This window comes from Typopeltis vanoorti, chromosome 19 (genome assembly GCF_054136105.1).
Source record: "Typopeltis vanoorti isolate ZY-2024b chromosome 19, IOZ_Tvanoo_1.0, whole genome shotgun sequence".
Lineage (NCBI taxonomy): Eukaryota > Metazoa > Arthropoda > Arachnida > Uropygi > Thelyphonidae > Typopeltis > Typopeltis vanoorti.
The window spans coordinates 52032708-52047500 of record NC_143567.1 but is presented as its reverse complement, the minus strand read 5'-3'; the positions used below and the strand labels follow the sequence as shown (position 1 = coordinate 52047500).

General features: G+C 36.3%; 2 protein-coding genes across 3 annotated transcripts in view; both read right to left on the bottom strand.

Moving 5' to 3' along the window:
* Positions 1-2597, bottom strand: part of LOC150096085 (cathepsin B-like) — an 89182-nt gene extending 86585 nt beyond the window's left edge. Inside the window, exon 1 of one of the 2 annotated variants that reach the window (XM_090409659.1) lies at positions 2479-2597. In XM_090409659.1, coding sequence (XP_090265785.1) covers positions 2479-2486 — 8 coding nt within the window. In that variant the 5' untranslated portion in view covers positions 2487-2597. The remainder of the gene's footprint in view (positions 1-2478) is intronic. The other variant, XM_090409658.1, reaches the window with a different exon arrangement.
* An 8698-nt stretch (positions 2598-11295) lies between these two features.
* LOC150096084 (cathepsin B-like) overlaps positions 11296-14793 on the bottom strand; it is a 61217-nt gene continuing 57719 nt past the window's right edge. The window contains exon 9 of the mRNA XM_090409592.1: positions 11296-11452. The gene's annotated coding sequence lies outside the window, so the exon portion shown is untranslated. The remainder of the gene's footprint in view (positions 11453-14793) is intronic.

Sequence of the window (14793 nt, the reverse complement as noted above, 5' to 3'; positions counted from 1 at the left end):
CATATGATTTTTTTTCCTTATGAGGTCGACAAAGATTTCACTTTTAGCTAAATAAAACAATTACCGATTTCATATCAGTTGAATCATATGATAAGTAGCAGCATTTTCCGTTATTGTCTTATTGTGAATGAAATATGCATGATTTCAGATTCGTATTTCATTCATTTTCAGTTGGGTGAATGACGGGAGGGACAATTTTCTTCGAATGGAAAAGACCGTAGTTCAATTCAAATGGTTTCGAGAGGAATCTTTAGATGAACTAGGCAACTGATGGTGAGTTAGTCAATCTCTTATGGAACTAGTAGTTTTTTCTCACTGAAATTCAGGTTTTTCATTTTTCATACTGACAGATTGGACAGGGAACACACATAATCAAGTCAGTGGGCGGATATACTGTATAGATCGCGAATTGTTTAGTGAAATTAAATTTAAGATGGAAGTGTAAGTAGTGTGGAGGGTGGATTATGTGGTGTAGTGCGCTCCCCAGGTTACACCATACTCTTACCGGGTGTGTCCCTCGGGTGGTAGATGAAGGAAGTCCCAACGGGTTGCTCCAAATTAGGGGCGGGGGACTAAAGGCTGCAGCAGAGGAATGGCAGGCTGGCTGCAGACAGTTTGCTATAAACCCTTATGAACTCTGAGGATTCAAACAGAAAAAATGCTACCGCGTCCGGGGAAGCCGACGCGACTGCCTCTCGAGCACAGGAAGCAGTTGGGAAATATGCAATGTGGTCAGCCAAAAAGTGTTCTTACCTCCTAACTCTCAATATAAGAACGCTTTATAAGACAGGAAAGCCGGGACTAATGGAAAACGAATTAGAAAAAATTAAATGGAATATAATTGGTCTGGCAGAAACACATTGGCTAGGGAAGGGGCTATAAACTCAGATGGTAGAACATTGTTCTACTCAGGAAGAAACGATAATATCCACAGAGGAGTTGCCAAGTAAAAATACCCTTATAAAATTCATCAACAGCCATTGACTCACACGGACCAAGAATGATCTAGATTAGAATGAAAGCTAAGGAAGATGAGACATACATAAAAATAATCCAGATCTATGCACCAGGCCATTCACATGATGATGAAGAAATAGATGTCTTCTATCACAAACTACCAAACCTCATAAACATAACTAAAAAAGATATCTTAATAATCATGGGAGCTTTCAACTCCAAAATAGGGAAATACTCACCAGATATGGGGATCATGGGCAAATTCGGAATAGATGAGAGAAATAACAGAGGAGAAAAATTACTTGAATGTTGCAAACAAAATAATATATTTATTTCCAACACCCAATTCTACCAAAGGCTTGCCCATAAATATTCTTGGATATCACCAGATGGAGTTGCCAAAAATTGTATCGACTACATTTTAATAAGAAATAAATGGAAGGCATTGGTCCAGAATGTCCAAGTCCTAAAAATGTCTGATTTCGACTCTGACCATGATGCCCTCTCAGCAAAGATTAAACTAAAATTCAAAAATAACATTCCAAAGAACAGCTGTTATTTAACAGACATAAGCAAAATAAACGAAGAACATATAAATAAATTATATGAGAATACCATAGAAACAGAACTGCAAAACTTACAGTTTGCTAACATAGAAAATGCATGGAACCAGGGAAGAACAACAGTTAAAAACACAGCTATCAAACCAAATAACAATTGGATCATCCCTGAATTCAGAATAAATAGTAAAAAAAAAAAAAAAAGTAACTTCAACGATGAGATACAGTATAATCGATGTTGTACGAATTTCAATTCATTGCTCGCAGTCACAGTTTGATTTGAAATAGATGTCTGTTCCCTACAGTGGGTTTGAAATCCAGTTTTTATTAATTTTATTAATAAAAACTTGTCCAGTTCATCAAAAATATTATTATTGAGTTTTCCTTTTAAACATGGACAAGTGGCAAGAAAAACTATCTAAATTTAAAATTGATTCTAAATCTCATGCAAAAAAAAGCAACTGAAAGAATATTTTCAGCAGTGACAAAAGAAAAATTGAAATATTTATCAGCTACAGATTTTACTATTTCTAAGAGTTAATCAATTTAGCAAACTAAGGTAGTAATATCGTAAAATGCCCTAAACAGAATGAAACGAAAGCAAATAAAAATCTAGTACTTTTTTTTTTTTAGATTTAGTACCTTTTTCCTGCATAAGTTAGTACTAAATATTTTTGCTGGTTTGTCCCCCTAGTTTCTGTAAAGATTGCCAAGGGAGTAGCAAATTGTGTTCTTTAACACTTCTTGTAATCCAACGTGGTACATTACATTTGTGATATACATTGAAATGATTTTTGAATATTATTAGGAACACCTCCAGGGAGTCCAAAGACTTATCGAATACGTTTAATTAAAACTGAATTTTTAATACCTTACTAGTTAGTAATATTGTTAAATGTTTTAAAGTTAGAAAGTAAATAAATACATAGGCTTTGAGAAATAGTTATGAGAAGTATATTACCTTAGCATCGTTCAACCAAAAAAAAAAGGAACGGCACTGAGTGTATTGGGCTACGTGACCTCCGATTATAAATGCTGTGATATGACTTGTACTTCAACCTGAGGGCGCGGTTATCTTCATTTGTATTTATATTAAATTAAATGTTGTGATGATATTTTATATATTTACAGTTTTTATTTTAAAAAACGCTGTAGTGTAAAATAAAATATTTTAAAAACAGCGCTTTATTTACACATTTTTAAACCCTTTTTTATTTTTTTGTTTAAAAAGAGACAAGATGCATTCAACGTAATGCATCTTGGTCTCTAAAACGTAAATATTGAAATTGTTTTTATCCAGATAACGCACAACTTAACGCAAATGTAATTGGTGCTTTCTTCGTTATGTGCAGAGCGGAAGATTTAGACGCATCACATCTTCAATTGTATGCTTTCTACATTCAGAAATATTTCATTTTTGAGATATTTTATTTTAGGTGTCAGTACAACGATGAGTAAGGAATACATGGAGGCCTAGATAAACTAAACCTGACAAATAAATTGCGACTTAACACGAAAAGGTATCTCACAGTTTTCAAGAAAATATGCTCGTTCCAATTATATTTATAATCTCATGTAGGTGATTGTCAGAGGCTAGTACTGATACATGAAAGCATTAATCCTTTCATTATTATTATTATATCACACCTCCAGGGAGTCCAAAGACTCATCGAGGGAGGACATCTACTCTACTACAACTCTTTGTCTCACTACTCCACTAACCTTCATCTAACACCAACGCCATCTACCGCCGACTACCACCACTAGTATTTTCACAGACAATCGCAAACATCCATGCCCAGGGCGGGATTCGAACCCGCAGCCTTTTCGCTGGAGAGCGGATACACTAACCACTCGGCCAGCCAGGCTGGAGCGAGTATTTCTGACAGTTAAATAAAAGAAAATGCAAATAATATATATATATTCTTACCACGAGTTGCCTAGACTTGTACTACTTTACGGGTGACTTAATGCAAAGCCCATCTCCTTGAGGAGATGTATGATGCTATGCATTAAAGGCAAGGGGCCACTACCCAGACCGGTTTTGACCTTTATTTAGGTCTCATCAGTGGGAGCCAGGCTTAGAAATACCATACCAAGGTTAAGTAATACAGAGCTTATAAGTATTTTACCAAAACAAGTTACCAAAAGGTGCTTTGACCTTATTAAATAAAGATCTCAGGACTTGTACTATACGGGTAACTTAGACCTTGCATTACGTGCAGGTGCAAAATTGACATTTGTCTGTTTGCTTACTTGGGAAATGGAGTGAAAACCAGATTTAAAATAGCTTGGTATCTTTAACATATATATATATATATATATATATATATATATATATATATATATATATATATATATATACAGCAATAAATGAAAGTAATTACACTTTTAATTATATTTGGCTCTTAGTTTAGAAAACTGCCAATTATATTAATAAAATATAATTCATCAGTAATTTCTTTTTTTAATATTTTTTTCCCCTATATTATTATCATTTTAAGTTTTTCTTTGACAAAATCATTCCTGGTATAAATTTTCCTTCCATTTGAATGGAAAAAGATTTCACAATTTGTATTGAAGAACTGGCACTAATAAAAATATATTCAAAATGTCATTTTACTTTTTTTTTTTTAAATCAACTCCACACACAAGGTAGCATGCTTATAACACATCAGTGGGAATGAGTTGCATGTTTTTTTTTTTTTTGTTTTGTTTTGTAGTGCAGTTTTTCATATTGTTTAAGTGTCCATTAAGCTCTGAGCAAGGGAAGAGTGACAGTTGGAATCAGGTCTTTCTCAAGCTCCAGTGATGAGGCTCTTGACTCCATGGAGGTCTGCTGATAATAAAAAGTTCTAGGTTCACTTGCCGGACTTATCTTTCTGTTTAATCTTTCTATTTAAGATGCTAATATTTTATTGCTACCAAATTCAGTATATCTGTGCATTTAAACGCTTGCACCCAAACGTTTAACAGACCAAATCTACTCCATTGTTTTTGACTGAATTCTGTTCTGCTTGTTTTTGGGCCAGTTTGTTTTAAAGATGAAAAATCTTCCCACCGCTGTATGAGATAACATGTTCTTGGTTGAAAGTCTTTTTATTTCATAGAAATGTTCCTCTCATCAGCAAAGAATATTGGCTCTAATTTGTTACCAACAGACACATCGACATCATCCTTCCAGCTGTGTTAAAAGGAATGTTAACAGTGATAATAAATGACACAGTAGTGAAAACATGTAGGAGGAGAGGTTTGAAATACACATAAGAGAGTTGTTTGCAAGAGATGGGTTTCATCCGAACAGGAAAGGATGTTGATATTTGGCAAGAATGATGTTTTATGGCAAGTGAGAGCACTGAACACAAAAATTAGAGAGTTGTCATGGTGGAAGGTAGTGCCTAGTAAGGATGGTCTTGTGTGACAGTGTGGCAAGGATGGTTTGAGTGATGGAAACTTGTATAGTACCATATGTCAAGTATCATAGTATCATATATTATAGTATAATAGGTTCCAACAAATATGAATTCACAGCTCTTGCATTTCTGAGATAGCCGTTAGTAGTCATGGCGATATGAATGTGAACAACCTGCAATGCAGATAGAAGGCAAATTGTCAATAAATAAACATAAATCCCTTGGTAACTGGCAAAAGAAACACCATAGGATAAATATAGCTCACCAGGTTTTCAAAATGACTTCCATTGCTAGCTATGCAGCCCATAAGATGTCTTGCCATTGACAACTTGTCTGATGGCAGTGTATCCATGCATGCTCAGTATGGTTCATCAACATTCTCCGTTGAGGTGTGTACACTAGTGATTTCAAATAGCTCCATAAATAGCCCACAGGGTTTAGGTCAGGTGACTGGAAAGACAATGTAATTGGGCCACTCCAGCTAATCTGTGTAAACAGGCCAAATCTGTCAGGTAACGTTTGATTAAGATAGGCTAGTTCCTTTAGGCCATTAATGAGCTGGTAATGCTCAATATATAGTTTCTCCCAGTTAATTCAAACCCACCTTACCATGATTTGGCCTGTTTACACAGATAAGAAGGTAAGAAGTATTGCCGTCCTATATGCGTATCATCCCTAGTTGAAGGAACTGCCAACTAGACCTCTAGGTGAGAGATGTCTTTCATTGCCCAGATAAACAGCAACCAAGATGAACATTAACAATATTTCCCCAAATAACAACAAAATTTCATCCTAAAAACACATCTACAACCATTTCATAATCACTTGGGACATCAATACAAAAAGTAATGATATACACCACTACTTAAATGGATCAAAACCTGATCTGATATTCCTAACAGAACCCCATTTGGCATCTTCCATGATTACAGGTGCATGTCAGTTATTCTTACTACATGTTCTATGATTCATTCTGCAAAAAGGAAAGAATGTATGTTTTTGTCAAATCATACATTCTTTGTATAGGTATCAAACTTAGAATCTCTGTTTTTTGATTTGCTCTGGCTCAAGCCTTCCTTGCTTTGTAGCTTTCATTTGCTGCCTTTCTTGCTCTCCTAATTGAGACGACTGTGTTGCCTTCTTGATTACTTATCTCTAAAATTTGATCTCATTCAGTCTAATTACTCAAACCGTGAGAGAATCTTCCTAGGAGACTTTAATGTCCATAACACAGACTGGCTCCCATTCTCTAACTTACAGATCAAGCCAGAAGAGAAACTGAATCATTTGCTATCAGTCATGATCTAATACATTAACCTACCAACCAGTATCCTCATCATTCTTCCAACACTCTGGACTTTTTCTAAAACTAGCTCCTTCCAAATATGCTGTAGATGTTCTCTCTCCTCTTTGTATCTCTGACCATAATCTTATCCATGTCTCCTTTACTACAAATTAGTCACCTCCCAGCAACACTACAATGATGCTATTTGGAATGACCTCTGGGATTTTTATGTATCTTTGCCATGCTCAGATTACTGTTTGTGCTCTTCTGATTCAAACAAATATCTACTCTGAACTAAGAACCAAAATAATCCTTACCAGAATGAGGGCTTTCATTACCCACTCCACTCCAACCTCCTGACATCTATTTAAACTCTGGATATCTAAACATACCTGTGCAGTGTGTGTGATAAAACTACAGCACATATTCAGTGTTCAAGTCAAAAACTCCAGCATCTCACTTAGCTTCCACTGCCAAAAAACATCAAGTATAAAATAATAATCAAATCTAAAGCAGTGAGCACAACTTGGTCAATATTCAACTTGGTATCAGCAACTTGGTAAAATTCAATAAGTTGAATTTTATACTTGCCTCCTGTTCAATTTGCAGTTAAGCCTTCTGATCCCTTGCTAAGGCTGTTGGACATAACGTCTGCCTTTCCTTGTTTCTACCATCCCCTAATGGCACTATCGTAACATCACCCAAAGATAACGCAGACCTATTGACACCGTTTATTGACACCAAAGATAACACAGACCTTTTCCTCCAACTTGTCTAATTAGATGACCTAAACAAATTACCTCCTACACTGTATGCCTCACTTGATCTTTCACCAAAAGGACATAATAAGACTTCTCATTCGTCTTGATGCTAATAAAGCTAGTCCAGAAATGTATCCACCAAGTTGTGCTCACTGCTTGTGCCCTAGAATTAACACTCATCCTGTATGACTTATATAAGCTGCCATATACATCCAGCATTTATCCAACAGCATGGAAGCTAGCCTTTATCCAGTCTATATCTAAAAAGAGAGATAAAAGTCAGCTATCCAACTGTCCCATTGCTCTCCCCCCCCCTAAGCACTCTTAAAAGTAATGGAGAAGATTATCAATTACTAGCCTCTTCACTATCTGGACCCTTTAGTTGATTAGTTATCACCAATATGGATTTCACCAGTCTTCTCATTGTACAGCAGACCTCACTAACCCATGTGTTGAGGCTTAAGTGCTGTGAGGTCATCATGTTGGAGGCTTAATGGATTGTATACAGCACTCAGAAAGCATTAAAACAGAATTTAATACTTCCTATATTTCGTCTCAGTCACTGAGACATCTTCAGGGATTACAAAAAAACTAATGTAACATATACACAAATACCACACAATACTAAGCCAGCCATGTGGGTGACTCTAAAGTCCTATCTAGGTGGAGTGCCCTCTATGGACGGTTGTAGGTGGGTTGGAATGTAAGGTGGCATCTCTGATGATTAGTGTTTCCCAAATCTTAGGAAGCTTAATGCAACCATATTTATTTAGATTTGGTTGATTTCTGAGAGCTGCTGCAGATTCTAAAAATAGTCTCTCTTTTTTGAATTTACTGTGGTGGAGCATGGTGGTTTTTACCCAAGAGATCCTGTGGGTTGTATCCAAGACATGGTCAGCCAGGCCTGACTGACCATAGAAGTGGTTGCAGATGTATGACTTGTGTTCCTCTAGGCAGATGGTTGCTGATCTGCCTGGCTGTCCAAAGTATGCCAGCTTACAGGAACAGGGTACTTTATAAATTCCAGGCACTGAGAGAGGAGGGAGCTGATCTTCTGTAGAACGAATAAGGGTAGCAAGTTTTCGGTGAGGTTTAAATGCTGTGTGTAGGTTGTACTTATTTAAAATCTTGGCTGTTTTATTCCGATTTGCCACGGATGTAGGGTATGGTGATGGCATTTCTAAACTCTTTCCGAAGAGATGGCTGGGGAATGGGGGAGGAACTGATTATTTTTTATGATCGCAGTAGCCATTGGAGTGGAAGGTGTTGTGTATGTGGTTGAGCTCAGTTGTAAAGGACAGATATCCATTGAAACAAAGATTGTGGGATCTCTTGGTTAGCATTTTAATAATGCCATATTGTTGAACAGGGTGGATGTATCTGCCTGTGTGCATAGGTTTTCTGTATACAGTGAAGGAAAGTGTACCATTAGGAAGGCGTGTAACTAAGGTGTCTAGGAAGAGTAAACTATTGTTCTTTTCCTTTTCCATCATAAACTGGATTCTTGGATGTAGGCTGTTGAGGTGACTGAGGAAGGAGTCTAATGAGTCTGCGCCACAAGGCCAAATAGAGATCACATCATCTACATATCTTAGCCAGATAGAAGGTTTGAGAGGGGCTGAGTCAATGGCTTGTTTTTCAAAATTTTCCATATAAAAATTGGCAAGAGGGGTGGGGGGAACCCATGGGAGTTCCCTCTATCTGTTTGTAGATTCTATTCTTCCAAGAAAAATAAGAATTGATGGCAAAGGAAAAGAGATCTAAGATGTCAGAAGGAAAAACATTTTCTAAGAGTGTTAAGGTATCAATTAAGGGAATATTGGTAAACAGTGAGGAGATGTCAAAGTTTACCAATATGTCTGTGCTATTTAAGGTTAATTTTCTATTAGGGTTTTAAAATGGGTAAAGTTTTTTATATAGGATGTGGAACGTCCAGTGAGAGGGGGGGGGGGGTCAGAGAGTTAGCCAGCTGTTTTGACAGTTTGTAGCAAGGTGTTAGTGGCATTTACAATACTTTTGTAATCCCTGAAGATGTCTCAGTGACAGACGAAATATAGGAAGTATTAAATTCTGTTTTAATCCTTTCTGAATGCTGTATACAATCAATTAAGCCTCCAACATGAAGACCTCACTAACCTTATCCACCTTTGGATGCAGATCATGGAAAGATTTTGAGAAACCCATGTAGTTGCTTATATTTCCAAGGCAGTTGGTTGTGAACATTTCTGAATGTCTTTAGATGGCAGTAAATGTTATCATCCATTGCTGAGCCTACTACTCCAATTATTGGAAGCTTGAATTAGATTGTTGAGCAGGGTGGTGGTAGTGGGAGAGTTTGTGAACGTATCTGCATGTGTGCATAGGTTTTCTGTATACAGTGAAGGAAAGTGTACCATTAGGAAGGCTTGTAACTAAGGTGTCTAGGAAGGGTAAACTATTGTTCTTTTCCTTTTCCATCGTAAACTGGATTCTCAAACTGGATTCTTGGATGTAGGCTGTTGAGGTGACTGAGGAAGGAGTCTAATGTGCCTGGGCCATGAGGCCAAATAGAGAACACATCATTTTTTCCATGTATACTACACATGGAACTTTTTTCATTAGATTGAAAGAGTTCCATGTGTAGTATTGCAGCATGGTTTCAGGCTTATTTAATCTCCATCCATAGTAGTAATATTAATGTACAGTACTTTAAGTGTATATCCTTTTCTCATGTAAAAATTCTACCTATCACTTCCTTTCAGGAAGTGAAAGGAAGTGATAGGCAGATTTTTTGCACGAGAAAGAAGAGTTAGAAGAATGCATTAATAGTATAGGTTGTGAATGTGAATAAGTTTAATGTTCAATATGATGGATATGTTGTTGGTTGAGTGAGACATCCCACATACCATGCTTACTATACTAGTTACTTTCCTTGCTTGAGCCTTATGTCATGCAGCTGCTTTTTTTACCTTGCTTTTTAGATACTAAAAACACAGTTAGATATTTTGTATTGGATAATCCTTGGCAACAAAATCAGAATATCCATTTACAAATATTTGATTTTCATCCCATATATTGGTAATCTGTCCATCAAGATTATTTCCTTGATAAATTCAGGGATCACAACATCTGAGTAGCATTCAAGTTGATTCAAACAATTTGTAGCAGTCAGATCTCTGAAGGACAGTGTTCCATTTTACAAGCATTCAGGTGTTTATAGGATCCCATGTTCCCATGATCTAGCCTACATAGACCAGATCACACAAGCTGAAGTTTTGAAGTGAGGAAAAAAAAGAACATGTCAGTAATTATTATTATTATGGGAAACTCTAAGGAGTCCTTAGACTCATCGAAGGAGGCCCTAAACATCATGTCAAGACCTATCCAATATTTGCATAGTAACTGTCATACTTTGCTTTGAACTCATTCACAGTCATGGTACCCCCCAACATAATGATGATCACAAAAACAAAGAAAAGTCTGGCCTAGTTCATCATACATTAGTGACAAATCATGCTATTGAGTGGGAAACAGCCACCCTATTTAGAAGAAAACTTTTTTCTCTACAAATTCAATCACATAGCTCCCTTAACAGAATCAAAGCCTAATCCTAAATGATGTTCGTAAATCACTAATCAGATCTCCTGGCACAGTAGCACTCAGGACTTAATTTTGGAAAGGGGGGGTCCCAAGTTGAGTAGACGATTGGAGAATACACACTACGCATAGCATACGACCTATGACTGAGCATCTGCAGTGATCGCTAATGAATAACTAGTATAGAAATAGAAGATATGACGCAACATAAATTTAAAAAAAATTAATTTTATTTAGGAAAAGAGTTTTGGAAAATTTTCTAGTGTTTTTCTAGTGCAGGACAGTGGCGCACCCAGAGGGTGCGTCACTGTCCTGACACATAACAATTAACTAAATGATGTTGGCAACTACCAACAATCACCTACAAACTCGTGACAAGCATTATTGTAGTCTCATTTAATTTGTTTTTGGAATATTTCTGTTCTAACAATTTATTTGTATTTTATATTAGTTTCTTTCTGCAATTCTCCCACTGCAAAGCCACCAGAATATACATATTGCAAAACTAGTTGGTATTATTTTCTCAAGTGAAAAATTAATGACTTTTTAAAATTTCTGTATTACAGTTAAGTAGGTATTTGTTACTTAAATATAAAGAGCCAATAGGCTTCATTTTGGCAATATAAACACTCTCTGATTCCAATCTTTGAGTTTCTTATTCGGTTTTAAAACAATGTGGGATCTAATATCCCCTTAATTTAATTAAGGTATTTGTTAGGTAAATAAGTCTGCATCATTCCATATTTAGTAATTGTAATTTCTTTATTACTATTATTTTATACTTCATCTTACATACAGTTTGGTGGGAAAAAAAAATTTGTTTAGAGTATTCTTTACAGTGAAACCACTGAATACCAGTCTTCTTTTTTTGTTTTTTTTTGCAGCAACCATCACAGTTTCCTATAAATGATGATAAAATCTAATTACTACAGAAAGCAAATAAAAAAGGGCTTTTGATATACAAAATAAAAAAAGAAAGAAAGAAAGTAAAATGTTTAATCTAAAAGAAGACCAGGAATTCATGTTTGTAAACTTACAAATACACAATGATACTTTCACAATATAATCATTGTATTACATTTTACATTATACTCAATATATGTTAAATTCACCATCATATAGATTTATATGCTGACAAATGACGAGGATCTTGCAAAAAAAAAGTACCTTTTATGACACAATACACAAACATATAAAACAAATACCAAAGCATGATCTGATTATAGATAATATGAATGGCAAAGTTGGCAAAAGAAAGAATGAAGAGGACACTTATATTCCTGTAGACTTCCACTGAATTTATTTAGGAGTATAACATCTACTTTTTTTTATATTGATTCCACACATGAAAAGTCAGAAGACCTATAATACTGTGCTGCCATGTTGGTTAAGTAGAAAAATGTATCTTATGGAGGAGATTGTTCTAAAGGATAGAGGTGGATGGAATGAAGGAAGCTGATGAGAAATTAGTTCAGTGTGTTCGAAGCTGGATATGAGCATATGAGTGTTGGCCAGTGGCTGCTCTAGTTCTTCTGTGGTTAGAAGAAATTGAAAGAATGATAGATAGCAGAGCAATGCCAATGAAAGTACCTATAGAACAGACCGTCAATGACTGAAGGGAGTCTGTGAGGGAAGAGTTTTCTGTTAAGAAGATTGCCTTCTTCTGAATATCATCATGAATTCGTAGGTCTTGGGTGCTCCACCCCAAATGTGGGAACAGTACTTCAAAGTTGGATACATCTGAGAATTATAGAATGTTAGGAGTTGAGAGGAAGAGAAGTAATGTTTAGGATGGAAAAGAACATCATGCTTTTTTAGAGGCCAAGGAAGCCATCTAAGTAATGTGTTTATGCCAGAATAAATTGTATGTGACAGTCAACCCAAGAAGAGAAAGTTGATCGTGAAAGGAAACTGGGATATTTATCAAACATGATAAAGTGACCAAATATTTCTTGCAGGTAATAAAGCAGGTTTGAGTTGTTTTTTTTTTTTTTTTTGGCATTGAAATTTACTGTCTTCAGGATGTTGAGGAGGTCAGTGGTGAAACCACTAATTATGAAATATCTTGAGGCATCTAACATTAGAGAACTGCAGGGTTTATCAAATGATGAAGAGTACTGTCATTGGTAAATCTCTAAATAGGATTTGAAAGCAGAAAAAAGAGGTTATTGATGTAAAGGAGGAAGAGTGTGGGTGAGAGCACAGAATCCTGAGGTACTCGAGGTTCTGTGCTCTCACCCACCCTCCCACCAATAGGGAAATTTGATAAAAGGAAGCCATCCACCATGACCGCATAAGGGTGGTGGTGGAATGGAGGTACCAAACTATAGAGTAGTTTATATTTCTTCTGTGGTTGTTAAAATTTTGGAGAAATTAATGAGAGATCATATACATAATTGGGCAGATGAGAGTGATATTATATGTGAAGTCAGCATGGGTTTGTTAAGGACTGTGCTTCTTTCGGTATTTGCTTGCCTTTTATAATAATGTGATAAGAGCAGTTGATGAAGGATAGGCATATACTGCAGTTTTTTTTGGGTTTTGCAAAAGTATTTGATAGGATGGCACATGATTAGTTGATATGTAAGTTGCAACACGAGATTAGATATCAGGTTAGTGAATTGCATTGGAAATTGGGTATCTGGTAAATATCAGAGTTGTGTACAGGGGAGAAATGTCAAGGAAAAGGACACAAGTGGGGGTTTCATAGAGATCAGTACTGGAACCTTTATTTTTTTAGCCTCAATGTCAATGATGTTATCACTGGGTTTCAGGGAGATATTCAGTTATATGCAGATGATGTGACACTTGGAAGGTCATTTTTAATAGTGCTAATGTGGTAGTCCTTCAAGGAGAATTGAACAAGCTGAACAGATGGCTAATAAATGTAAGGTCTTGAAATTTGAGATCTGCCAATAGGATTTGTTGAAGAGGAAAGTACAAAGAAATATATTTGCTTGTTTGATTTGGATTTATGGCTGAAGCAGTTAAGGCTACGAGACCAGTGTATCATATCTGTAAATTGCATGTATTATTCTGGCAAGTTTTGCCTGTTTTGCAGGATGCAAAACCTGAGTTTCCAGTAAGAATAACTCAACTTCTATCGAAAAGCCCTAAAAAAGGCTCTTTGCATCCTAGATGGGATTTGAACCTAAGTCGTTCTAACGAAATGGGATTAAATTGAAAGTCTCTATAGCTCAGTATTGACTAAGTAATCTATGAAGACTTCCACTGATGTGGCAGTGCATGCTCAGTGGAGCTATACAAGAGGAAGTGGTTGAGTCAAGGGACCTTGGAGTGACAGTCATTAAAAATTTGAAGTTTAGAAGACATTACAAAGGTCGTGAGGATTACCTAGAGGATTGCTGCAATACTAAGAAGGACTTTTACCAGCAGATTCCATTGTATAGTCAGGTGATCAAACCACACCTGAATGATTGTCTTTAGATCTAGTAACCAGGATTTGGAAAGGATATAGAGGCTTAAAAAATGCTATCAGGACTGTTCAGTATTAGTTAACAATTTCCATGGAGTGGAAGTTGTGAATATTAATATAGTAATATTATTATTATTACGTGACACCTCCAGGGAGTCCAAAGACTCATCGAGGCAGGGCACCTACTCTACAACAACTCTCTGTCTCCACCACTCAATTCACCAACTACAACGAACTGCAACAACGCCATCTGCCACTACTAGCAATTTTGCAGACAATCACAAACATCCATACCCACGGCAGGATTCGAACCCACAGGCTTTTGGCTGGAGAGCGGATACGCTAACCACTTGGCCAATCAGGCCGGCTTTTCTATTCTTCTTTTATTCTAGCCCTAGTTGAAATAACTGTAGATAGTTCTGTTTTGGATATCTTAGGATACTGTTACTAGAATATGATATTACTAGCATGATGTTACTAGAATAAGAAATCAGAGGTACTTAGTATATTGCAAAATTTAAATGCAAACGCTGCTGTAGGTTTAGATGGAATATCAGCTTGGTTGTTGCTTGAATGTGCAATGGAATTGTCAACACCTCTTACTTGGTTATTTTACTTAAGTTTGAACTCTGAACTCTGGTATGGTCCCTAGGTAGTGGAAGGAAGACAAAGTAGTTCCTTTGCATAAAGGTAGCTCTAAATGGCCAGAGTCTGTTGTGGGTGCCATGACTGTGAATGAGTTCAAATCAAAGTATGATAGATATTGTGTGGATGTTGAATAGTTGTTCATGACATGATGTTTAGG